The sequence below is a fragment of the Copidosoma floridanum genome, unplaced genomic scaffold, assembly GCF_036245765.1.
Source record: "Copidosoma floridanum isolate Cflo_tuat_1 unplaced genomic scaffold, Cflo_Japanese_pri ptg000016l, whole genome shotgun sequence".
In the NCBI taxonomy this organism is placed as follows: domain Eukaryota; kingdom Metazoa; phylum Arthropoda; class Insecta; order Hymenoptera; family Encyrtidae; genus Copidosoma; species Copidosoma floridanum.
The window spans coordinates 5134612-5160906 of record NW_028321893.1 but is presented as its reverse complement, the minus strand read 5'-3'; the positions used below and the strand labels follow the sequence as shown (position 1 = coordinate 5160906).

The 26295-nt window shown below is 32.0% G+C and overlaps 1 protein-coding gene across 2 annotated transcripts in view; it reads right to left on the bottom strand.

Annotated features, from left to right (window-relative positions):
• The window catches only part of Rpn2 (Regulatory particle non-ATPase 2), a 492767-nt gene that overhangs the window by 446246 nt on the left and 20226 nt on the right, over positions 1 to 26295 (bottom strand). For both annotated transcript variants that reach the window (XM_089592351.1, XM_089592352.1), the window contains exons 3-4: positions 11685 to 11854; positions 11415 to 11620 (exon numbers count right to left, since the gene is read on the bottom strand). In XM_089592351.1, the coding sequence (XP_089448477.1) occupies positions 11415 to 11620; positions 11685 to 11854 (376 nt within the window). The remainder of the gene's footprint in view (positions 1 to 11414; positions 11621 to 11684; positions 11855 to 26295) is intronic.

Genomic DNA, 26295 nt, shown 5'->3' with positions numbered 1-26295 from the left:
CTATGGAAAAGTTTCCAGAGGAATTTGATGAAAAAACGATTGAAGATACTGAGGAAGTCACATATTTCGACGAACAATTAATCGATGATGATCAGCCAAACTTACAATTAGCGAAAAGACAAAAATTAGTTTAGTGTGCATAATGTATTCATTATTAAATATGTAATAAATGGCATAATAACTGTATAATATTTATGTATATAAAGTGTAAATGTATAATATTTATTAGTACTTGAGCATATTTCATTAAAAAATCGACTTGATTAAAATTGAGTTTTTCATAATTGTCATTGACCTCAACTACTTTTTTATTATTACTATTAATAGTAGTAGTATTGTTAACAATCTATTTTGTTGATATAAACTTCAATTATAAATTCGGTGCAAGTTAAATAAGATTCAGAATTCATTTTAAAAAAATCATTCAATTATTTAAAAGCATGTTTTGTATAATTGTATACAAAAGTTAATCCTAAGACGATTTATTTATCAAAATATGTAGAAAATAATTTAATTCATTCATTTCATCGCGAGACATGAGGAACTTTTCTTATTAAAGTAAAAGTCGATGGCGTTGTATGTACTTACATGACATCTTTCAACTACACGAAATATGCTATTACAATATTTATAGCAGTACTATACAAAAATAAAAAATGTATTTAGATAGTAAAACATGTGCTTCTTCGTGTTTTTTTTCCGTACAATTTAATGGTTTTACTAATTTTGAACATTTTTCTTATTTATAACAAATTATTAACAATAACCAAAAAATTTGTTTTAGCAAAATTAAATTTTTTTTATTTTTCAATTATTAGACATGTTTTTAAATGGAAGCTGTATTGTTTATTATTTCATTGGAAAGTAGACGTCAAAACGAAAAAAATGAGCCCTATATGACCTCTCTACGATGATTGTAAGTAGTAAAATGTAACTTTGAAAACAACGTGTTTCGGATCGAAAAAAAAGAATCTTTCAAACAGTGTTTAATGTTTCAATCTAAAATTTTTTGTTGTTGTTTGGGACACAAAAAGGATTACTTTCAGCAAGTTTGGTTAAAAAATATTTATTTTCGAGAAATTGACAAGTAAAAAACAACAAAAAATTTTTTTTTGATTTTTTGCATTTTTTCTGAAATTTTGAGGTTATATTAAAAAATGACTCATACAAAAGTTGTAGATTTTTCTAAGATCTACAACTTTTGTGTTTAACATTTTTTAGTAAGACATCAAATTTCGCGTGAAATTGCAAAAAACATGAGATGTATCCATTTTCACCCCTTTTTAAAATCATCCCCTAACCTTCTTGGGCACATAACACATTTTCGTTATGTTGACTTTTACCTTTTTAACCATTTGAAAACGTATGTATCTAGATAACATTTTTCTTTTTTCATCTCTGTAAATGAGTCAATGTACCTGGACTAAAACGTATGATACTAATTCTTCGAAAGAGTGAGGGTATCAAGACGCTTAGAGGTAGTAAATCATGTTCAGGATTTTTAAACGTTTACCACCAAGCGTTTAAAATAGCATTACTTAAAAAGCAAGCATGAACGCAAAAGTATACAAATGTTGACTGTGACTTTTTTTACAAGACGTTTAGAGGCATGCTTATAGAATGCTAACATTTTTTTTATCTTTTTTAAAATTTATAACAGTCCGTAGCTATATTGTTTGTAATGAGCAGACTACAATTTATAAGCTCATACAATGACACAGAATAAAAGCTTAGAGTTAAATTTTATTCAACGACGTTTTACTACAACTACTCTGTGGGTATTTTATTGGACACCCACTGCTACTCAATATATAGATAATATTTCTTTTGTTACATAATAATAAAATAAATCGTCTAGCGACTCCGTCTATTGTATTTTTCAAGTCATCGTAAACATTATGAAGAAATCTTTAACGACATAATGCATGACTCATGAAAAACAGAAACATTAAACAAAATTAATCGCATTCTTTTGTAGATATGCTTTGTAGCTGTTCAACACTCCAATGCAAATATTTATAATTTCTTCGTAAGCGATTCATGTGATCCAGTATACATATATATGTATATGTATTGTTGTCAGTGTTCATGACAAATAATATCAGTTTAGTCCACACCCGAGGAATTTGATCTAACAGGAATACACCTACAGTATGCGAGGAAATTCGCTAGAAGTGTTACAGTATCTACAGACTGTCCATAGTTAATTTCAGTTGTTTTTTAAGATTTTTTGTCAAAATTGTGCTCACAGATCCATAGCTTTTTATCCTAAGCAATGCATGCAATACTCCTCCAATAATTAGAGTTTGGGATTCAGACAGTCAATCTCAAATTGCGAATTAATTACTTTACCATTCTTAATATCGTTCAAATCATATCACTTTTTACAACCTCCGTATTAAGTTTTGCGGATTTTTCTTCGAATATCATTCAAAATGTTAAAATTGCTGTACAAGGTACTTAACCCTTAAAGAAATCAAATCCATGATGATTTCGACCAACCAAATATTTTGTCGTTACACCTCCTTACTTAATTTTTGCGAGAAACAGAGAGTTGTTACTACTGAACGTAAGAAAAAGTAATTGTTCAAAGCAACAATAGGAATTTTTTTCGGCACCGTTGCATCTTTTTTTACCTCGAAATACTGAGGGTGCGTTCCGTAAGGTCTGACCAGATACAAAATTGCAACACAGACATCCCAGGTGTCCGTCAGAATACATAAGACAGTCACAAAACGGTCAATTGACGAATGGAACGATCCCTGACTACCGTTGCTGCGTTCCGTAAGCCAAAACAACAGCAATTAGCTGATCTTAAAGTAGTGCAGAAGAAGGGAAAATTTAAGTTTATCTATTATTTTAAAAAAAACCAAGCTGTATTGAAAGACAAGAATATTGTACACCATGAGTACCGATCGGAAAAAAATTAAGTTGTATGATAGTGTCACAAAACAAAATGTTACTCTTTGATTAGACTCTGGCAATGCCGAAAGAGCAGAAAAAGGTTAGAATTTATATTTTACTAATTACTTGTCAATCTATACCCATATAAAGTGTTGATTACTTAACGATTTTTTAAAAAAGACCCTTTTTTTCGCAATCAATTGTTATCAAAAGTAAGAAACTTACGACAAACCATGATGAGTTCATCGTGCAGTGAAACCTTATTTCCTCTTGAGTTATATTATCAGGGCACTGGAAAAACATACACTTTATCGGTGTCAGCAAAAACTTTACAGAAAGCTAAAGAAGGTATTAGTTTGAAACAGAAATATGTATTGTTAGACTTACAAATATTTAATTGGATAAAGAAAAGTAAATTCTCATTTTTATTTACTTGTCAAGTTTGCTACAACTTTATTGTAAAAACATAAAACTTCTTTGGAGAAAAGTACACGACTGGTGCAATAAGAGAATAAAAATTCAGATCCTAATGACAACCCTGCTACAACTACAACTTTTAAACTGATTCTTACTGATCAAGATAACAAAAAGTCCTATACCCTCTATGTTGATAGCGAAACATACGAGCGCGCAAAGGGTAAACGAGCATTTGGAACTGATCCACGTCAACCCATATAATCTTATTATAAGTTTTTTTCTCATAGATATTAGATTTGCTACAGCATTACTTAATGGCTTCAAGAAAGCTCTAAAAGAACAAACGGACAATACTTTATCAACAAGTGTTTGATCAAAACTTAAAAGTCTGGAGGCAGATAATGCATCTGACAATTTATTTGTCGACAATGATTCACTTTAAGAGAATAGCCTCTCAGACACGAATAAATCAGGAGTGTTATAATTGTATTAATACATGTTTCTTATTTTTCCATGTAAAATGGATAAAAACAAGACCTACCACGGATAATACTGATACTTTATATACTGCATACCTCTAGATGAATTTATTTATAATTTAATCACAAACATTATTAAAAAAATTTTTAGCTGTACGTGGTCATTATTGGAATGATGAAAAAACTAAGTTGCAGCTGTCTTTGTTCAAGGAGTATAATGACGCTTATGACGACGGAAAATTGACTAACAGGATATTTTGGAATAAAATAGTTACGGGATTAAAATTTTAAGGTTACAACTTGAGTATTTCTCAGTGTACTAATGGTAAAGATACTTTAAAAAAAAAATACAAAAAAAACATTGATTATAACGTATAAAATGGAAACGACAGAAAAACCTGCGAATATTTTGAGGTAAGGAACAGTTTCAGTTCTTTTGCATTTTTATATTTTTTATCGTTTATTCAGTAGCTTCATCGTACGTTATACTTATAAATACATAGATAATTCAATTAGATTTAAGACGGAATTTTTGCTAAAAAGCCATCGGCACGACCAATATTCTACGCTGGATCTAATATTCCTCTGGAAAACATGGATCAAAACGTTAGCAGTAATGAAGTCGGTGGCAGTAAGCGAAATTTTTGTTCAATCAAGATACTTTTTTTTGGAATACGTAGTATTTGCTTCAACTTACAGAGCGTCGTGTATCTGAAGTAGACATCCAAAAAATAAATTACTTGGAGGCATCTTTGGATTTAAAACGAGAAAAATTGCAGATAACGGAACAATAAAGACAAAAAAAGTAGCATACGTAAAACAGTTCGTTGACTTTACCAAAAGTAATGTTTTATGTACTTAACAATCGTGTTCATGTCAGTTGTCAATCAAAACTTATGATTGTTCATACATTTACACTTATTTGATTTAAATCCATCTTTTGTTCAATTGTGACTGAAATGATTGTGAAGTTATGAGAGAGTCTACAATTTGTCCTAATGATACTTATCAGTATTAATTAATTATTAGGCTTTTTGTTTGAAAAATAATAGTTAAAAACCAATACATATAGTTCATGGCATTGTTTATAATAAACATTTCGTAGTTTCATACCAAGCCAATGATGATAAGCATTGAATAACAAGTATTGCATGTATTTAAAAAAGTCTATCCTTAGATGAAAGTAAAAATTACGAAATCTGTGATTAAAGCTTCAAGTATTACTCATACACTGGAAAAGTCAATCGACGCTACAGTTGTTAGGGAGTATAAAGTTATATGCTACATTACAAATCTAAGTACAGTTTGTGATTTCTTCACATAAAAACAGTGGTGTGATCTGTTTATTTAAAATATAAATATTTCTTTGAATTTTAATTACTTTTTCTATTACTTTAAATTTGTTTTGACAAGTGTTCCGACAACAAACAGGATGGTAAACTGCGTTGATGACTAATAAGCTTGTCATGAAGAAATATTATCTTACTAATATATAAAGCAAAGTCGCTAACACCGTTGTAATCGCTAACCACGAAAACTACTGAACCGATTTTGCTGAAATTTTGCACACTGATTTTTGACACTTCTTAGATAGTTTTAGTATAGTTTTTATCTTGAGAAATTTAATAACAATAGCAATAAATAAGCTCAAAGTTTTGTAAAAATATGCCAGTTTTTCACTTCAGTTCAGTAGGATCCGCTAGGTGGCGTCGACATAAAATTGAGGCTACCAAATAAACTGTATAGACTCCGGACAAATGTGTTTTTAATACATAGATTTTTGTTCTGATAAGTGTCAGGAATATATGTAAAATTTTTAACTGAAAACATTTCACATTACATGTCAACACACTACGATGTTTCAATGAGTAAGTCTCCGGCAAAGCCGAGACGGGGGGCGGCTAGTAAAAGATATTTATTTACTTCCAAAATATATTTAACGCACTACATATTATTTATATGTACTGTAATAAAATTGTAACATAAGTGTTCAACTAATAATAATGTTTGGTAATACATTGGCCATTTTAATTTAGTTTTTTTAATTTTTATTAATGAAATTTACGGTATTAGTTATTGCGACACAGTAGCCCGTCACAACGAACCCCCACCACCTGGTGAGAGTTTCCGAACGGAGCCACTGTGCCAGCACTCACTCACTAGGAAGAGAAGAGGACTATCCTTACCCCTTCTCCGCCTATGATTACCTGAAACTTGAATAAAGGAGGTGGTACAACGAGTAAGGAGGGCATGCAAAATCTTGGAGTAGACAAAACGATGTGGTGTAACATTATCGGTATCCTACAACATACTAAGTATGTTGCTTGACGGGGCCAAAGTGTTGCATTCTGGAAGATAGTATGACCGGTGGGGACAGTATAGGAAGTAACTATATTTAACATACTAAAAAAGTGAGAGACATATATTTGGGATAGGTGTTGGGCGCATTTACGTTGGAGCAACTAACAACGCGTACGCTTCCAGAGCGTATTTGGAAACTTTATTGAATTACGGACCTCGGAAAAATCGTCCAACTTAACGAGTGCATTATAGTGCGACGATATGGCGACAAAAATTGACGATGAGTTGGATGCCAACGCGGAACTCGTCAAGCGACGTACACTACTACCAGCAAATAAATTGACTGATTTGATTGGTCATCTTCATTGCGATGTATGCTATCAGGAAAAATTACTTATCAATAGTTAGTTATTAAGAAAACCACGAAACTTACGAAAAAAAATTTTTTTTTATCTAAACCACCCTATACTATACAGTAATATAAGTGAAACGACAAAATTACCAAAACAAGAAGAAAAGTTTCGGGGTGCATCTAGTAATGAAATTGTGCTTCAAAAATTTTTGTTATATTAGAGGTGTAAACCAACTTCTAGCGCCCCTAGCGTATTTAATCTGAACTCAAGTTAAGTCCAGCCACCAATGATTTAAATTTAAAGGGAATCGTCTTGGTAAGTTATCTAATGCCGAAAAGTGTGCACTGTGTATAGCAGACTTGGATCCAATCTGCTTGGTTATATTACACCTCCGTATCCAATTATTTTTACGATCAATAGATTTAGGAAGCTTATGTAAGATTATTCCTACTTCAGGATTTTTTCTTTAAAAACAGTTGGGAACATAGCATTTATAAACACTTGTCATTATTAAATCAGTTTTACAACATTACTTGACCAAAGAATAATAAAAACCAAACGTTAAATTTCACTTTCACAGTATTCATATATTCAAATCATTGACGGCTGGACCCAACTCGAGTTCAGATAAAATAGGCTAGGGGCCCCAGGAGTCAGTTTATACCTTTAATTACGCAAGAAAACAAAAGTTTTAGTGCGACTTAGAATTAATTTTTACTACAATCTATGATGTTAAGTGCTCATTGACTAAATTAGATAGAACTGCTTCGTACCTACAAGCTTTGCAACAAATTGATATGGAAGAAGCAAATGATGAAATAATTATTTACATAAATCACACGATTAACCAAGGATATAAAAATAAAAAATTTAAAAATAGCATTTACTTTTGGCGGTCTGATACAGATGTTATTGTATTATCTTTAGGTTTTCTCAAAATGTTTAAAGAGAAAGACTACAGTTAATAAATGATATATATATATTTTTATATATATATACTAGTGGGGCTCCGCCCCCCTCCGAGCTCCACGCGTCAACCCACCCCTTTTATTGAGCTATAAGTGTAATTTTTTCAAAAAAAGGTTTGTATTAATATTTTTTAAAGCTTTAAAAAATGATAAAATTATTTGTTAGTATGAAAATAATATGTTGCAGTATATTTTACAGAATTCGGAAGACTATGGCATTTCTTGTAAAAACTCGGAAATAAATTTTTTATTCTGGGGAATGATTACTGGTCTGCTTTTAAGGAAATATGAAGAACAAGCTGCAAATTTCGAATAAAAGTGGTAAAGTTTATATAGACAGAGAGATGTGCCCTTGACTTTTTGTTGGTTAGCTTTATTATTTATTATTTCTTTTAGTGGCTTACTTTTTTAAATGAGCTGTCTATCCTGTATGTGTCAATAGATATTTCTAAGCTTTTATAACTATGTATGCCCCCTGCGCGATCTGCGCACCAACCCTTGAAGTTGCAAATTAGATTTACAAAATGTAGAAAAAAACCCGGATTATATTAGTTGTTACTAAGAATTTATATTTGTAATAAATGTATATTTATCATAATTAATTACATGAACTTTTAACAATCACTTCTTATTTTCCCTGACTAATAACAGCTATTTCTATGGGATTAGTAGAACGCAATTTTCAAAACAATATAATTTTTGAAAAAGCATGTAGCGTTATGCTGCCTTTTCAACTACGAAAATTTTTCGCATGGTTTATCATGTCTGAAAATTTTTTTGAATATTATTTGGAACAAATACAAACAATTTTTCATTGAAGATTGTAAAGATGATCAAAGTAAACTTTTTGAACAAAAAAATTTTAAATAATATGGTAGGAACATTAGTAACGTACTATAGTATTGATAAAGCAACTCACAAAAAAGTAGATGAATTGGACGATAATATTTATACTAATTTCTCTACAGAATTTTTAATAGTAGTAAAAAAGGTCTTTTTTTACACAAATTAGATTTAAACATCAAGGCTATTGTTATGTTAATATGAAACTTAAACATATCTCAAGGACTTTGCAATGGTACAAAATTACGAATTACAAAATTATTTAAATACAACATTGAAGCTGGAATAATCTCAGGTAAAAAAAAAGGAAATGATGTCTTTAGTCTAAGAATAACACTCAATACAAACAATTCTTCTTCACTACCATTTATATTGTACAGAAAACGATTTCCATTTATCTGAACTCTTCCTAGGGCTATCAATAAATCTTAAGGTCAAAGTTTTGATGCCTTTGGGTTATACTTTAGAAAACCATTATTTTCTTATGGGCAATTATATGTTGCACTGTCTAGATGTTAAAACCAAAAAAAAATTCGTATCTCAATTGAATCAGAAAACAAATTTGAAATTGACAATATTGTTTGGAATGAAATTTTAGAGTAACAAAAAGACTATTCTATAGTTTATTACTATTTTTGTACTTCCTTGCAAATTTCATCTTTCATCAAAAAAGCAAATTTTAGTACCGTCTAGTACCCAGATTTCTATAATCATAAACAATCCGTTTTTTGTAATATGTTTTCAGATACACCATCATAAATGCAAAATTTTATCAGTGTGACAAATGTAACTCAAAATTTTCAAATGAAGGGTGTCTATCATCACACGAAAAAATTTACAAAAAAAACTTTTTGTATGTGATCTGTGTAGCATTATAATATTAGACAAAAAAAACTATTTGGGTCACACAAAGGAATGCCAAAACATTGAAAAAAATTTCAAGTGTATTCAACGCGAAAAAAGTTTAAAAAGAAATCACTTTTAGAGACATTTGAAAAGTCATGAAAAAAACGTTCAAAAAAATATTTGTCAAAATTGTAGAAAAAGTTATGTAAGAGCAGAGCACCTAAAAAGACATTTTAGAGTATGTAATCAAAATAAACATCGTAAGTAAGATAATTGTAACAAAATTTTTTGTTATGGTCAAATAAAATTATATGTGAAAATTAGACCACTTGTAACAGTTAATATATAAGGCTTCACGAATATATTTATATTATATATGGGGAAGCTGGGGGGGAGCTGGAGGGGAGCTGGTGGGGATCAGGGGTGGTGGGGGGAGCGGGGATGGTGGGGGGAGAGGGGGGGAGCTAGCAAAAAAGTAGGATTACTCGAAAAATGCAAAAAATTGAAAGAATAACTACCTTATTTGGTAGGGAGCTGGGGGGAGGTGGGGGGAAGCAAAACCTCGCTCTAACTCTAACGATTATATAATATAGGAAGATATATATTTATTTATTTGATTTGTACGATTTTGTGAGATACTAAATCAACAAAAAAAATTTTTAATTTTTGTGGTGTTTCTAGTTTAAGGCTGGAACTTCAGATAGCAGAAGAAAGATTCCTATACATGCATTAGCTGAAGGTCACGGTGAAAATCTTTGTGCTGTTCTGACAGAACTACATCACTTCTCAGGTTCTGACTAAACTAGTAAGGTAGGCACAAAATTATCGGCGATTCAAGGATATGTGGAAAAATATTGAACAGAATTTGTATTAGGTAAATATTTTCTGTGTACAAAATTATACTTGAGCTGTTTAAATAATACACTCATTTTTGTAAGCTTTTCTTACTTCAAATTAAAAGACTTTACCAGGGATTTGTTTTCCATGCCAACTGCATCAGATTCCGCAAAAGAGCTGAAGGCATTGCCTAGTGGCACTGTGAATGTCTTAGCTGTACTAAAACAGCTAGACCGTCCTACTGCTCACTGGGACGAGCTGGTGGTTGTGCTTAACATCTGGAAGCTTGACCCACAGGATCTGCGAGAAAGGTAGTCTTCGCAGAGCTCTAACACCGAACCTCCTACCTTTTCTGCGATGAAGCTCTTCATCGAGCAACGCATTACAATGCTTGAGATTATCGGCGCCACTGCGGGGATGTCGACTCGCAAGAAGGCCAGAAGCTGCTCTTTACTAAACTCTTGTCGAGCAATATATTTACTAAACTATTATCAAGCTAAACAAAAAATGTATGAACCAAATAACAACTAACGTCTGCAACCACGATTTACAAATAATAAGTTGTTTCTGTGTTAGATAAAAAGTAAGGTGACAGTTAGAACTCTGCAAAAGTCATTTCAGTCTGATCCATGGCCTAATAACAAAGTATACATTCAGTATTATGGTTGAAAAGGAAAAAATAGATTATTTAGGTAGTAGTTAATTGAAATAAGGAAACAATAAAATTTCTTACAACTTCAAACTTTTGTTGCTTTGGCTGTTTTTATAAATTTTAAGTTTCAAATTTTATAGTAATTTTAATTTAGAAATTAAGATAGATTGAAAGGGAATTGAGTAATTTTTAAAAAATCAATCACCAAATAATAAGTAACTTACAGGAAATCGCGATGAATTCAAATAAAAATATTTTCAGTCACCATACTTATACAGCAGATATAATTTAGTAGGGAAACATGTGAATAAAAAGAAACTATTCAACTTTACATAATGTGGAACTTGAAAAGAAAACCCGAAGTATTGACTTTACTTAGAATTAGTCTATTGTGTTTAGAAATCATATTCGTAGAAATACATTAAAACGCAGTAAACAAAATTTCTTTTACTTTGATAAAATAACAAAAAAGAAAAATTGATAACTTCATCAAGTAATTTGATTAAGAAAATCGTAAGAGCTTACTGGTTAGATATGTACACTTAAATCAATAGAAATGTTTGCGCAAGTGATACACAATAATTTTAAGATTTAGAAAACGTATATTCAACATGTTATTTTTATTTCTCCACTCTCATCTATTAAAAGTTTTAAAAAATAATACTTGTACCATAATTATATCAGAAACCATTACTACCATCAAACTAATGGCAACAAAAAGTATACAAAAAAACATGACCTTTACAAGAACTTTATGATGCAAATAATTTAAAGTTTAACTTAAACTTATGATAAACGTTATTATGTAACTTACGGATTGCATAATAGCAGACTCAAAAATATCCATTCTTCTAGTTTCAAGGGCAAGTCCTAGTGCTTGACGATACTGGTTATCGTCTAAACATCTCTGAAACATTCGATTTACAATTTTTTCCAATCTAACATCAATTCTCTTGACAAACGAGGATATCTTTGTTTCGGTCTCCAATCGTTGTTGAGTGTAATAATCAATGCACTTCGCTGTGAAATACACTTGTATCAGTGGAAAAAAAATTGTTTTCAATAAGATTAACATTAAACTTACCGATTATTGTATCAACGTATTCATTGCGCGAGTTAACATCAAATAATTCACCAGCTCCTAATGCATAGGTTAGAGAGTCTTCAAAACTTCCAAGGTGATAGTAAACTTTACTAGCGACTAAAGCTGCAAGTTCGTGATAGTTGAAATTTCTATCTTCATGAAGTATTTCGCTAGGTAAAATATACATTATTAGTACTCGAAGTTTTTCATGTTTTATAAAAAGAGTGTCGGTAAGTTATCTGATACAATTTTAGAAAAGGGTCTAGCTTGATATTGCATTGCGTCTCATTATAAAGAGATAGGCGGGTGTAAAGCTTTAGCTTTGGGTAATGATTTAGGACCACTAGAAATACTTAAACTTGGTAATTTTGACATACATGTTATCTTATTCAACTATTGTCATTTATGAATGTATTATGATTTATAAATATTTTAATCTAAATCTGTCATACACTTAAAAGATAAAGTTCAGCTGTTCTGTTCTATAAGTCAGATATTTACGAAAATAAGATGACAAGAAATGGCTTCTACAGAATTCAACTCAACAATTTCGTAAAAACACTTAGGTAAAACTGTATGAACTTTTAGGATCACAGGAAAGTACTACAATTGTTGTTCATACTTTCCAAAGATTTAATAAATTTAAAGAAATTTAAAACATGACTTTTGCTTCTAGTAAAAACGGTTTCAGAATCGTTAAAGCACATAGATAATGCCACTAAAATATTTAAGTAGGCACTAGAGAACACATGTTCAGATCACTCCTTACAAAAATAGTTTTTCAACAGTCTGCAACAGTAAAAGATTTGTCTGTCAACAAAAATTCCAAAGAACAAGATCTGTTAAGTATAAATAAAAAGTTATCAAGAGGTAGTAATTTTTTCGCACGGATTTTAGCATTTGTGTAATTAATTTGTTCGATTCATGCTTTGCTTATCATTATTATTGTCATTGCCACCGTCACCGTCACCATCGCCGTCACCGTCGCAGTCACGGTCGCCGTCATCATTATCATGATTATCATTGTCATCATTCATAATCATTGTTATTGTTATGATTATTATTATTATTAATTTTATTATTACTATTATTATTATTACTATTATTATTTTGATTACAATTATTATTATTATGATTACTATTGTTATGATGATGATGATTATTATTATTATTATTATTATTATTAATAATAATAATATTGTTATCGTCGTCGTTGTCGTTGTCGTTGTCGTCATCGTCTAAAACTGCTATACTCAAACCAAGTATGTAGTAACACCTAATTTGGTATCAGATTTTAAGTAGAAACCATGTTTGTCTTTGATTACACAGGCACACAAAAAAAATTCATGAACCAGAGGGGAGGTCCTATTATTCTTACGTTTTTGGGGCTGCTGAAACCGAATATGACTATAAAAAATAATTTTAATTGTCCGTTTCCCCGCTAGCACCTCATTACCACCCCTTACGGAGTGGGAAAATTTCAATTTCACTATAACATTATTATGGATGTGTATTCCATGTTCTTTGTAATGGTAAAACTGAAAAAATAAACAAAAAATAAATTTAATACTGCTATTGCCCATGATCACCCTCTTTAGCACCCCTTACGGGGGGTAAAATTTCAATTTTTGTATAAAATTTAAGAATCTAGTCATCATAGTGTACGCATCCCATTGAGGCGAAAAAAGTGAAGCGGATACAAGCAGCTTAAACTGAGTATGTACTGCCTAGGAACCCTCGGTAATATGTGAGAAGACAAACGCCATCAATGTCTCCCCTTCTATGGTATATCACACGTGCAAGTTGTTAGTTCGTGTAGCCTATTGGCTAAGAGAGCTGCGTCTTTCAGACGTCTGCGTGAGAAAGATAACATAATGTTGAGCCGAAAAGGTAGGTTTAACAAATACCATACTCTCAAGAAATGAGCACTTAAGCTTAAGGGGAATGAGTTACTATTCCATATGGTATTAAATAAATGACGAATCAGCATGCAATTAATTTAAATGTCGATGTGTGTGTTTGTGTGTGTGTGTGACGTGATTACGAGAGTTAACTATTCATCGCTTAACGCTTGAAATTTAAACGATTCACAGTCAATGACATGTTTATTAAGCTAGTTCGAAATCACCCTTAGCTCTTATATTAGAAAATTAAAATCTTTATTGATCTGAAGTATCAGATATATTCATAATTTAATTTTACTCTTAGTGTAACCTAGGAACAACGGCGTGGACGTAGTAGATTTCTGTTCTCTTTGGGGTGCTTGATTAACGTGAGCCCCCTCGCCTCTCACTATCCGGGGTGCTGGATTTAAGTGAGTTTCCTCGCCTCTCACTATCCGGGATGCAGGATTAAAGTGAGTTCCCTCGCTTTTCACTATTTAGTATCTACCTTTTTCTATGATATAGAATTATTAAATTTATTTTTTGTTATTTTTTTCGGTTTCAGCATCCCAAAATACGTAGAAATACACATACATATTGAAGTTGTAGAAGAATTGAAATTTCTACACCTCGTAAGGGGTGGTAAGGGGGTGCTAGCGTGAAAATGGGCAATTAGAATTGTTTTTTATGGTGATAGTCGGTTTTAACGACCCAAAAAATCAAAGAATAATGGGATCCCCCCTCTGGTTCATAAAATTTTTTATTTGTGTGCCTGTGTTATTAATGGAACAAAGTACTTCGTAGAGATCTGGAAGTACATTTTTGTACATTTATTATTGTACAAGACCATATATATCATTACGTTTGTCTGAATAAAAGTTTAATGTATTGAATTAAATGTCTACTAAAAATACTTTACTGAGTGTTTTTAAAGCCTTACAGTTTTTTTCCTCTGTTACATAATGAACAGGTTTTTTTATTTCTAATAATTACTTTATAGAAGCTGTGGAGATAAAGTACTCTTAAAATTATACGATTACAAATTTTTGCATGTGGAGAATATTGTCTTGTCAACAATAAACTTTTTTTTTCAACTATTTTAAATACTTTTGAAATATATATCTTGGTGAAAAAGAAATTTTTAAAAATTTTAATCTTTTGTCTTTAAAGAAGCACAGAAGACAGTTATAATTAATTTGTCTTTAAACTTTATTTACTTTTGACAGGTGGTAAATTATTCAAAACAAACTCTGGTGAATTTTCTACATGTAAAATTGTCCTTAAAATGTAAAAGAAGGAAATAATAATACATAAATAAATGATAACAATAATGAATAAATGAATTGCTGCAATCTACTATAAGTGAGAAATTGTTCTATCATTTTTATAAAAAATAGTTAATAATCTAATCTTACACTTGTTTGAACTTAAAAAATAATATTTTAGGCCCAATTCCGAAGTAATACCAATTCTTACATAACTTGTAATATTGACAAAATAATCTCTTTGTTTATGTAAAAAATATTTATGACTGATGGATTCCACAATTTATTCTACATTACATTTAATTGTACTTTTGTATAAGAATCCTTACTTGTTATAGCTACTTGGCTTTTTCGTAGTGATTACTTAAGCTTTCACGTAAAATGTTTTATAGCATCACTACTAAAGTAACATGGTAGTAAGTATTGAAAAATCTAGTTACCCCCACTCAACTTTTCTAACCACGTAAAAAGCAGGCAGTTATGAAAGTATTTTCTGGAGGGATGAGTCAAGTTAATTTAGTCAAGTACTACTTTGTACAAGTATCAGATGACTATACAGACAATGTTTTAATGCAAATGACATACAATAAATACACTAGTATATGTATTGTTAAGGCAAAAATGACCAACTTTTAAAGAATTATATTACGCAACACAACAATCAGGCAGCCATAACACTATACTCGAATCGCGAATATGATTAATACAAATTACTTGCGTCAGAGTTTATGCATTAAAGTTGTATACCTAGTAAACAACGCGAGTAGTTGTTGCAACACAGTAGCCCGTCACAACAAACCCCCTGGTAAGAGTTTCCGAACAGGCCACTGTGCCCCACTCACTAGAAAGTGGGAGACCTACCCCTCCACCTCTGCCTCTCCCACCACCTGGTGGGAGTTTCTGAACGGAGCCACTGTACCACAATATACTTACTATAGGAGGGGGTACCCCTTCTCCTACACCTGAACTAGAGAGACTTTTCGGGCAGATCACTGTACGTTCCCCCTCCTCATATTTTACTTGTGTATGTGTTTGATTGTATTAATTATTAATAAACGAGTATATCGAAAGTGTATTCGGCTTCTTCACTTTTATTTTATATTATTATTTGTGTTGTTTTAAGAAAAAAGGGTTAGTTTACGGTTGAATAACAAAAAGATAAATGTATTTATTTGGTTTTATTATATAATTCACAGCATTAATAAGGGCATTAACATAAGAAGATGCAATATCAGTCATGAGATCTTTTGTCGAAACCTTCTGTTTTGAAATGTTGTGTGCTACAATTTTTTCGTACATACTCTGCATATCGTTATCATTCATGTCACTCACAATATTTTTTACAACGTTTGGTATGTGGTAATCAATTTGTGCTTAATGTATACTACTACTTTTTTCTAAAATAAAGTCTCTAAATTCCTGCGCTACGATAGGCATATAATCTAATATTTCGCTGAATGTGTGAAAATTGCAATCGACGAAATGTAAAATAAATGTTTGTAAATGATCGAACGTTCCTTTTTTCAACACTAAACTTTGATAATACTTCTTTGCAGCTCTTTTGTCTTCACTTTGTTGTCACATTTCTTTAACCTCGATAGTTTTTTCCTTATAGCTCATGGTAAACTTCAAGGACCAGTTCAACCCGTAAATTTGGATATCTTGCAAGTTACTGTCGTCCGTCATAAAGTATTTTTCAATGTCAGAGAAAACCAATTTAAACTCGCTCTAACTAGAAACTGTTAAATAAATACAATATAATTTACTCATAGAAGAACACGAGGTTGTTAGACCATGACTATTTCTTGAGCAAAACTTTTATAGAACAGTATTTCGCCATGCCCCAAATGGCCTCTTCAGGATAACAAACATCTGTATATTCGCTCCAAGCCAACGCAGAGGTTGTGCCCTCTTTGGCCGAAATCAGGCAAAAATTTTTGCATGTAAACAAACGGCTTAGAGCATTAATACATACATGCGCATAGCTGTTTCTGATTGGCATACTTGGCAGGCTAGAAAAAGAACGACGATCCTCGCCTGCAGCTTACGTTTAGCTAATCAAAAGCAGCTATGCGCATGTGTATATGATCTAAGCCGTTAGTTAACATGCAAGGTTTTTTGCCTGATTTTGACTAGAGGGGGCGCAATCTCTGCGTCGCACAGTGGTCTAGAGAGCCCAAAAAGCGGTCAAAATTCTTGTGTCCCCAAGATTTTCACTCTATCCTCCTGATTTCAGTCTCATTTTGTTCGTAAGATGATGGGCTTCAAGGATCCATTTCGCTCGGAGGTTGGGAAATTCGATATACATATGAAAATGGTATGTATATATATATACATATTTATGTTAAATTTCGGTAGTCCAATTACTCAGGGTACATAAAAACGTGGTAATAATAAATAAATTTCCACCAAATTTGGTATTCAGGGGTTTTTTAGGTCACTGATCACAGATTCGGGGTCAGGTTTACCAAATAAAAGATGGCGGATCCAAGATGGCGGACAAAATGATCAAAAATCAACCGATTTGTACCAAATTTAATATTCAGGGGGTTTTCGGGTCGCTGATCACAAATTCAGGGTCAAATTAGCAAAATTCAAGATGGCGGATCCAAGATGGTGGCCAAAATTATCAAAAATCAACCGATTTGTACCAAATTTGGTATTCAGGGGGTTTTAGGGTCGCTGATCACGAATTCGGGGTCAAGTGAGCCAAATTCAAAACGGTGGCCATAATTATCAAAAATCAACCGATTTGTGTCAAGTTTGGTATACAAAGCGATTATGGATCGCTGATTACGAACCCAGGGTCCAATTAGCCAAGTTCGAAATGTTGGATACAAGATGGCGGCGAATATCATAATAAATCAACAAATATGTACAAAATGCAAAAAGATTCAATTCACTCTATTCCAGAAAGCCCAAAAATGGCGAAAATTCCTACTTTTTACGAATTCTCATTCCATCCACCTAGTTTGGGCTTATTTTTTTCGTAAGACAATAGGCTACAAGGATCCAACTCTCAAGGTTACAAAAATCTGCTCAGTACATGCAAATGAGGTGTATGTACATATATATACATAATTATGGTGAATTCAGAAAATCTACTGGCTTTCTATCAATAAAAACAGAATTTAAATTGAGTTCAGCCATATCTTGGGTTTTTCTGTTGAGTTTTACTTATAAAAGCACTTCTTATTTTTTTGGCTGTCAAAAACCTGAAAAAATATCGTATTCCGGTATTTTGAGCATTCCTCTCCATTTATTGGACAGGAAATAAAATTTAATATAATCTATAGTCCATTTGATTATAAGAAAAACGTATAAGACTAAAGTACATATCTTGTATTTCCTTTCGTTTAATCGATCAATGATTTTTGTTAAGTATCTTACAGATCGCCCCTCCTCTCCCTTTAAAACGTTCTCCCTTCAAGAAATCTCTAACATAGAAAGCACGATACATTTCATTGAATGACAAATTTATACTTTTTCATGTATTGATGCAAACCTTTATATTCACATACATTTGGCACTACACAGTAGCTGTAATGGGAAACAAGTTACTTTTAACTGTACGGGAATAGCTATTGAGATGAGGTTTATTAATGTAATATAATGTGGTACTTATTTCTGATAAAATTTTCTATTTACACACATTTACATGTATATACACAAAATTATACACACACTTGTAGTAAATACACTATACTGCATGGACTATAGGAATCAAACATCTTTTTAATGAACCTCATTTTATTAGCTCTTCCCGTACAGTTAAAAATAACTTGTTTCCCACTTCAGTAACTGTGTAATGCCAGATGTATGTGCATCATCCCAAATGGATGAATGTAGAGATGACACGAAGACGGATTTTGCATCGGGTGGAGACGAAATGTATACTGATAGTGATAATACTGATAATGATGATAATTGTGATGATGAGAATGATGATAGTGATAGATAAAATTTGTAATATTAGATTTTAGAATGTGTAAAAATAAATTTACAACTGAAATGCACGAGAATCGTTTCTTTTTAAATTAACAAATAAACTGATAAGAATTTTAATAAATACGTTAAATCTTCTGCCGTATGTATATGTACTGTATTTAATAAATGCTTTTTTATACAAACATATAGATAATTCAGATAAGCGTTTGTAAGTCAGTATTGCTTAATGCTGAATGAAAAATTAAAACTCTAATCCAATTGTATATTATCTATCTCGAACCAAATAGAATGAAAAGAAGAGAACAAAAATACACAGTCCAAATACTAATGTCAATCGCCAGAATTCGTTAAATAATTCGTCACTATTTTTGAATCTCTTATGTGAATGATAAAAACCTGATTTGATTTAACATGGAGAAGTTAGTAGTTGTATGTAGATTTATACACAAAAGTATAGTTTTGGTTTTTTTTTAGTTGTCTGTAAAATATAACTTTAGAAAAGTTAGCATCGAATCAGACCCTGACATTGTGTCGTTGCTATTACAATAAGTTTATTTTAAAATTAAATTTTTAAGAAGAATCCAGTCTGATTACACCTTATTAAAGTAACCATTCTTGTAGAGTTTAAAAATAAATTGTTTCCCACTACAGTAACTGTTTAATGCCAAATGTATGTGCCTATAAAGGTTTGCATCAATATACAGAAAAGTATAAATTTGTCATTCAATTAGATGTATCGTGCTTTCAATGTTAAAGGCTATAGAAACAAGATCTAAAAAGTTTTTTAAATTCATCCATCCAAAAAACAATCAAAACATTCCAAAGGGAGAAGAGGGGCGATCTGTAAAATATTAAATGAAAATTATTTATCGATTAAACGAAAGGAAATATAAGATATGTACTTTAGTCTGATACGTTTTTCTTATAATCAAATAGACTATAGATGATACATAATAAATTTTATTTGCTGTCCGATAAATGGAGAGGAATGCTCCAAATACCGAAATACGATATTTTTTCAGGTTTTTGACAGCCAAAAAAACAAGAAGTGCTTGTATAAGTAAAATACAACAGAAAAAAGCCAAGATATGAATGAACTCAAATTACATTCTGTTTTTATTGATAGAAAGCCAGTAGATTTTCTGAATTCACTATAATTATGTATATATATATGTACATACATCTCATTTGCATGTACTAAACAGATTTTTTTAACCTTGAGAGTTGGATCCTTGTAGCCTATTATCAGCCCAAAAATGAGCCCAAATTAGGTGGATGGAGCGAGAATTCGTAAAAAGTAGGAATTTTAGCCATTTTTGGGCTTTCTGGAATAAAGTGAATTGAATCTCACTGCAATTTGTACAAATTTGTTGAATTATTATAATTATCGCCATCATCTTTGATCCAACATTTCGAACTTGGCTAATAGGACCCCGGGTTCGTAATCAGCGATCCATAATCACCTTGTAAACCAAACTTGACACAAATCGGTTGATTTTGGATAATTTTTGCCACCATCTTGAATTTGGCTAACTTGACCCCAAATTCGTGATCAGCGACCCAAAAACTCACTGAATACCAAATTTGGTACGAATCGGTTGATTTTTGATAATTTTGGCCGCCATCTTGGATCCACCATCTTTAAGTTGGCAAATTTGACCCTGAATCCGTGATCAGCGGCCTAAAAAAACCCCTGAATGCCAAATTTGGTACGAATCGGTTGATTTATAATAATTTTCACCATCATCTTGGATCCACTATCTTGAATTTGGCTAATTAAACGCCGTATTTGTGATCAGCGACCCAAAAAACCCCTGAATACAAAATTTGGTATAAATCGGTTGATTTGTGACAATTTTGGACGCCATATTGGATCCACCATCTTGAATTTGGCTAATTGAACGGCGTATTTGTGATCAGCGACCCGAAAAATCTCTGAATACCAAATTTGGTGGAAATTTATTGATTTTTACCACGTTTTTATGTACCGTGAGTACTCGGACTACCGAAATTTAACATATATATGTATACCATTTTCATTTGTATATCGAATTTTCCAACCTCTGAGGGAAACGGATCCATGAAGCCTATCATCATACGAACAAAATGAGACTGAAATCAAGAGGATAGAGTTAAAATCCTGGGGAAGCAAGAATTTTGACCGCTTTTTGGGCTTTCTGGACCACTGTGCGTCGGCTCCGAGCTAATAATATAAACCTTAAGAATTACAAATACATAACATAGATAATAATAACTATGTTATTGAAATTACCATGTAAGTGCTAGAATAGCACGTCGATCAGACAGATAATTTTTTCCTATAGTTTATATATTATAACTGCATAATGAAGTATAAACCAGTATTAAAACATTTTTCTTACAAATTTTATAAAAACAACAGTACGAAAATCTTTTTAAAACACAGTTATCAACACACTAAGGGCAAATCATAAACAATACATGTGATAGAAAAAGAAGCATAGGCCGAAGAAACATAGAGACAGCAACCTATTGAAAAGGAACCACAAGCGAGGATGTAGAAATGACTTGGATATCAAACTTTTTAAAAAAAGGTTGGAATGTTATGTGTACAAAGAATGTTGCGAATTATAGAAACTAGATGATAATTTAATTTTTAATTTGTTTTTAATTTTAGAAAGACAACTTCTGTGTGTATTGTTTAGTTTTTTTGTGTCTAATTGTCTATTCATATTATTATTGATACATGGAATGAAAATCATTCCAGAAAATTCTCGCTTATAATTGTTTCTTTCCTGATCAAGAATTGTCACACGTACAAAGTCAAAACCTAGCGTACATTGCAAGGAGTGGGTATATACAGCTGATCTGTCATCTTTGTTTCTTATACATCGTTCATGTTCATGAAGACGTATGCATAGGTGTCTCTTACTGTTTCCACTGTATTTAACTCTACAATTACAAGGAATAATGTAGAGAACGCCACTTTTCTGCAATTCATCAGTTTTATCCTTTACCAACTTGATTATATTCGTCAATTTATTGGAACTGGAAAAAATGACCTTTAAGTTGTATTTCGAGACAGCTTTTCGTAAGAAACTCTTAATAGGTTGGAAGTAAGAAACAACTAAGAATGCACTTTTTCTTAAGGTTGATTTTTGTGTAGAATGCTAAGGGGCCCTTGAGTTGTGATTCCAGGGATCGGAAATGTGAATTTTTTGAGAAAAAAATTTCCTCGAAATCTGCGCCCAATAGACGAACATTAGGTTCCTAATCGTTTTTTCATTAATTCTAACAATTTATTGTATTCAAATCAAAAGATTATTTTTGTTAACCGAATGATTTGTTTAATCCGTAAAGCTTGCAAATTATCTGAGGGAGCGATGATTGTTGAAGCTGCTTTGAGTATGACAGATTCAAAGCTTCTCTCTCCAAGACTGTCTTTTTACAGGCTCCACTGTCTCCTAGTTAAGATGTACTAGCAGTCAGATAATTGATCAGAGACTGACAGCTGCTTTTTGTTAAAGCACAAATATATGCTTCTCATTATTCGAAAGAGCAGGGATATTAAAAACACTTGGAGGTGGTAAATCACGTTTGAGCTTGTCACAGCTGCATTACCAAGCACCGTGGATGGTATTACTTGAAAAATAAGTATAAACGCTAAAGTAAAAAAAGGTGACTGTATATTCAGAGGTAAGCTTATGAAATGCTGACATTTTTAATTATTAAAATTTATAATAGTCCGTAGCGACATTTTTTTTAATTGCGCAGATTAAAAATAATTAGCACAAAATTAGAATGATACATAACAAAAGCTTAAAGTTAAATTCTATATCAACGAAATTTTACTACAACTACTCATACTTTGTAAGCATTTAATTGGACATCCACCACTACCCGATGCATGGTTTGTATTTCTTTTATTAAATCTTAACGAAATAAAACGTCTCGCGATTTCGTCATTTTTACAAAATCGTTAGAAAAATTGTCAAGAAATTTTCTGAGACCCAATCCATCACTCATAAAAAACAGAAACATTAAACAAAATTGACCGCAAACATTTGTAGATAGGCTTTGTAGCTGTTTAACATTCCAACGCAAATATTTATAATTTTTTTGTAAGCGAGTAACGTCATGCGGTAGTTATATATATTTATATGATTGTCAGTGTTCATGACACATATTGTCAGTTTGGTCTTCACCCGAGGGATCGATCTAACAAGAATACACCCACAGTATGCGATTTAATACGTTTCCAATGAAAACATTAGTGGGCCAAAAAATCTGGTGTTAAATCGAAAGCAAAAAGCCAGTAACCGTTGGAATAAGATTCGAGATTGATGTAATTTCCTTCTTTGAGAAAGGGAACGCTAGTACCCGAAAACAATGTATGATAAGCATCGACGTATAAATTATTTATTTGAAAGTCTGGCTGTAATGGTTCAGAAGGAACTTGAACAACGTCTATTAACAAATAAAGAGAATTAACATTAGAGTGTTAAAAATGAAACGAATTTTTAGTGCAATCCTCATTATGAGCTTGATATTGAACAAATGCGTTGATTATCTACTTAGGTAACTGGCCCAAAATAATATTATCTCAAGTTTCACCATGATTACCGCTATGCATCGTCACAGCTTTCACTTTGACACGTGTGAGCGTATAATATAATTTCCTGTGCTCTTCGACAGAGCTTTATTATAACCTAAAAAAACAGATAGGCTTTTTGTAACACATCTCACTGAAAAATTTGCTTCTTGGATATGAACAGAAACCAAGTTTGAAGTGCCTATGAGACAAAATGCATCACGAAATCTTGCTAACCCGTCGACGCCATTGATGAGTAATTTTTTCTGATTGCATACATCGCAATGAAGATAACCAATCAAATCAATCGATTTCTTTTCTGGTAGTATTGTACGTCGTTTGACGAGTCCCATGTTGGCATCCAGCACATCGTCCATGTTAGTCGCCGTATCATCGTACCATAAGGCACTCGTTAAGCGGGATGATGTTGTCGCTAGTTCGTAATTTAATTAAGTTTCCAAATGCGCATTGTAAGCGAACGCATTGTTAGGAGCTAATACAGGTTTCTTATTAAAAAACACATCGACTTGATTAAACAACAAATGCATAAAATTATTTACTGGCTTCACCTTTTAGAGATCAGATGCTGCGTCAATATTCAATTCTTTACATTCATTGACGGCCAACTTGACACGAAGACTGAGCATCGTGTGTGCAAGATCAACGTGTCTATCACCTTTACCTGATACGATAAATTCGATCGGTGAATCATTCGTAAGCGATGATATCGGCTTGTATTGAATACAGTGCAATACCTCGATAGTTGTTTGAGTCGGCAAATTATTAAACAAAAGATGCTTAGGCTCCAAGCATTCGAATAAGTAACTGCGTAAAAAGGCTATTTTTTAAAATTTAACTTTGAAATATCAGTACGTCCACGCGAAACCAGCCACCCAGCGCTCGCGGCACGTTTTTTCAGTAAAACGCGCTTTATTCAACTCGTTCGCAAGCGATGGAAAATAGCTAGAAAAAAAAACCAGGTGTCGGTCTCGGAACCCACGGCAGAAGTGAAACTTCTTACTTAAATGTTATTAAATTCAGCATAATAAAAACTGAGAAAATAAGAGTACACCTAATTTTAATAGATCTTTAAGAATCCTATATTAAAATAGTAAGAATTTTAATATTATTACGTATTCGAGCACGCGCGTGCATACAATACATATACCTTTTTTATACTACTTATGTTATGATTCACGCATTATAAGTATTTCCATGTTTACTATGATATATGTAATACATATACGAATTGTTTGTCATAAAATGCAGAATAAAACAAAAACTTTATCTATACTACACTGAAACAAAGTACTTTGTCTCATTACGCGAGACAAAAATTCCTTTTATTTGAAATTAATATTTGTGCATGTGATATGACATTACATGTGTACAATAAATTTTTGTTGGAATCTTTGAATCCTACAAATAAAATTCTTTTTAATTTTGGCTACCATTCAAGTAAAATAATCCACTATATCTTATTAAGATTGAGGAAAACAATAGAAATATAGCTATTTTCCATTGTAAAATTGTAAATATTCCTTTCATTAGTTTTTTATAATAGTTTATCATCCCGTACTTGACTAATTTTTACTGATCCTAAAATTAATAAAAAGATTATAAGTTTTGGTCACGTGACAATTTTTTTATAATCCATCACAGAGAGCAGAAAATAAATCAGTTTATAGGTACGATATAAAGGTTGTAGCATTGCCTATGAGATGACTTATTATTTTTAAAATTATTACGATTATTTGTATAAATCCATGTAACATATTTTTGCACCTCAATAATTGTTTTCTATACGTGGAATTATTTTTGGCCTATCTGACTTCCTTTTCGAGATACGACTTTTTTCTAATTTTGGAAGGTTTTGTCGTAACAAAATTTTTTTGAAGGTTTTGTCAAAGTACGTATTAATTTTTCAAACATGCCATGCTGAATTGAAAAATTTTTTTGACTTGTTCTTTTCAAGATACAGTCAAAAAATAAAAAAATTGAGGTTATGTTTGCTCATAGTCTAAGAACTCTCTATTTCTGCACTTTGGTTATGGACATCCCCTTCAGGAAACCCGTAGAAATTGTTATTTTTAGTCAATTTAGCTTCCCTTTCAAGATACAGCGATACTTTTTTCTTGTTTTCCAAAGTTGTCTTATTATACATATTTAATATTTTAAGTACGTTTTTACATACATATGTACATACGAAAAGATAAATGGAAAAAAAGAACGATTTTTACTATGTTTTTCGAAAACTTCAAAGAGATCAAGCGGTGTTTTGTGTCAGACATTATTTATCTCACAGTACCTTAGCTGTAACAGGGGCTCAGTTTAGCTCATAATACAACCAAGTTACGATTTGCACCATGCAGCAGTATAGGTGTACCTACCATCGACACGGTGGCGCAGCGGTAGAGCTGCAGTCTCGTTAATCTGGAAAGTGAAGCACAATTGGTCGCGGGTGGTCATCGGATGGATGGCCACTCGACTATTTTATTTTGTTCGCTTGCACTGGTAATTTTTCTGACCGATTGACTGTCTACTTTATATACATAGAGATAGAGAGAAGCTATAGAATGTATACAGAGTAATTATGGAGTACCACTGAGCACATGCGAGAGGGAGGGAGAGAGAGGAAGGGAGACAGACAAAACAGATCCCCTGCCTGCGGAACGGTATACGTACGAATAATATATATATATATATATGAAAAACTTACAATGATGGCTACGCTGATGTTCTCATTGTCATCGATGTTGTCAGCAAATACGCTTAGGTGGAACTTGTAAAGGGTGAAACATCAAAGAACATCGCCAAAGCATTTCAACATACTTTTTCAAAAAGTGACGTTCGTACACCAATGTGTCTGCAAACGGATAAAGGTAAAGAATTTGTTGGTTGTGAAATGCAATACGAAAACATCAAATTAAATATAGAATAGCACG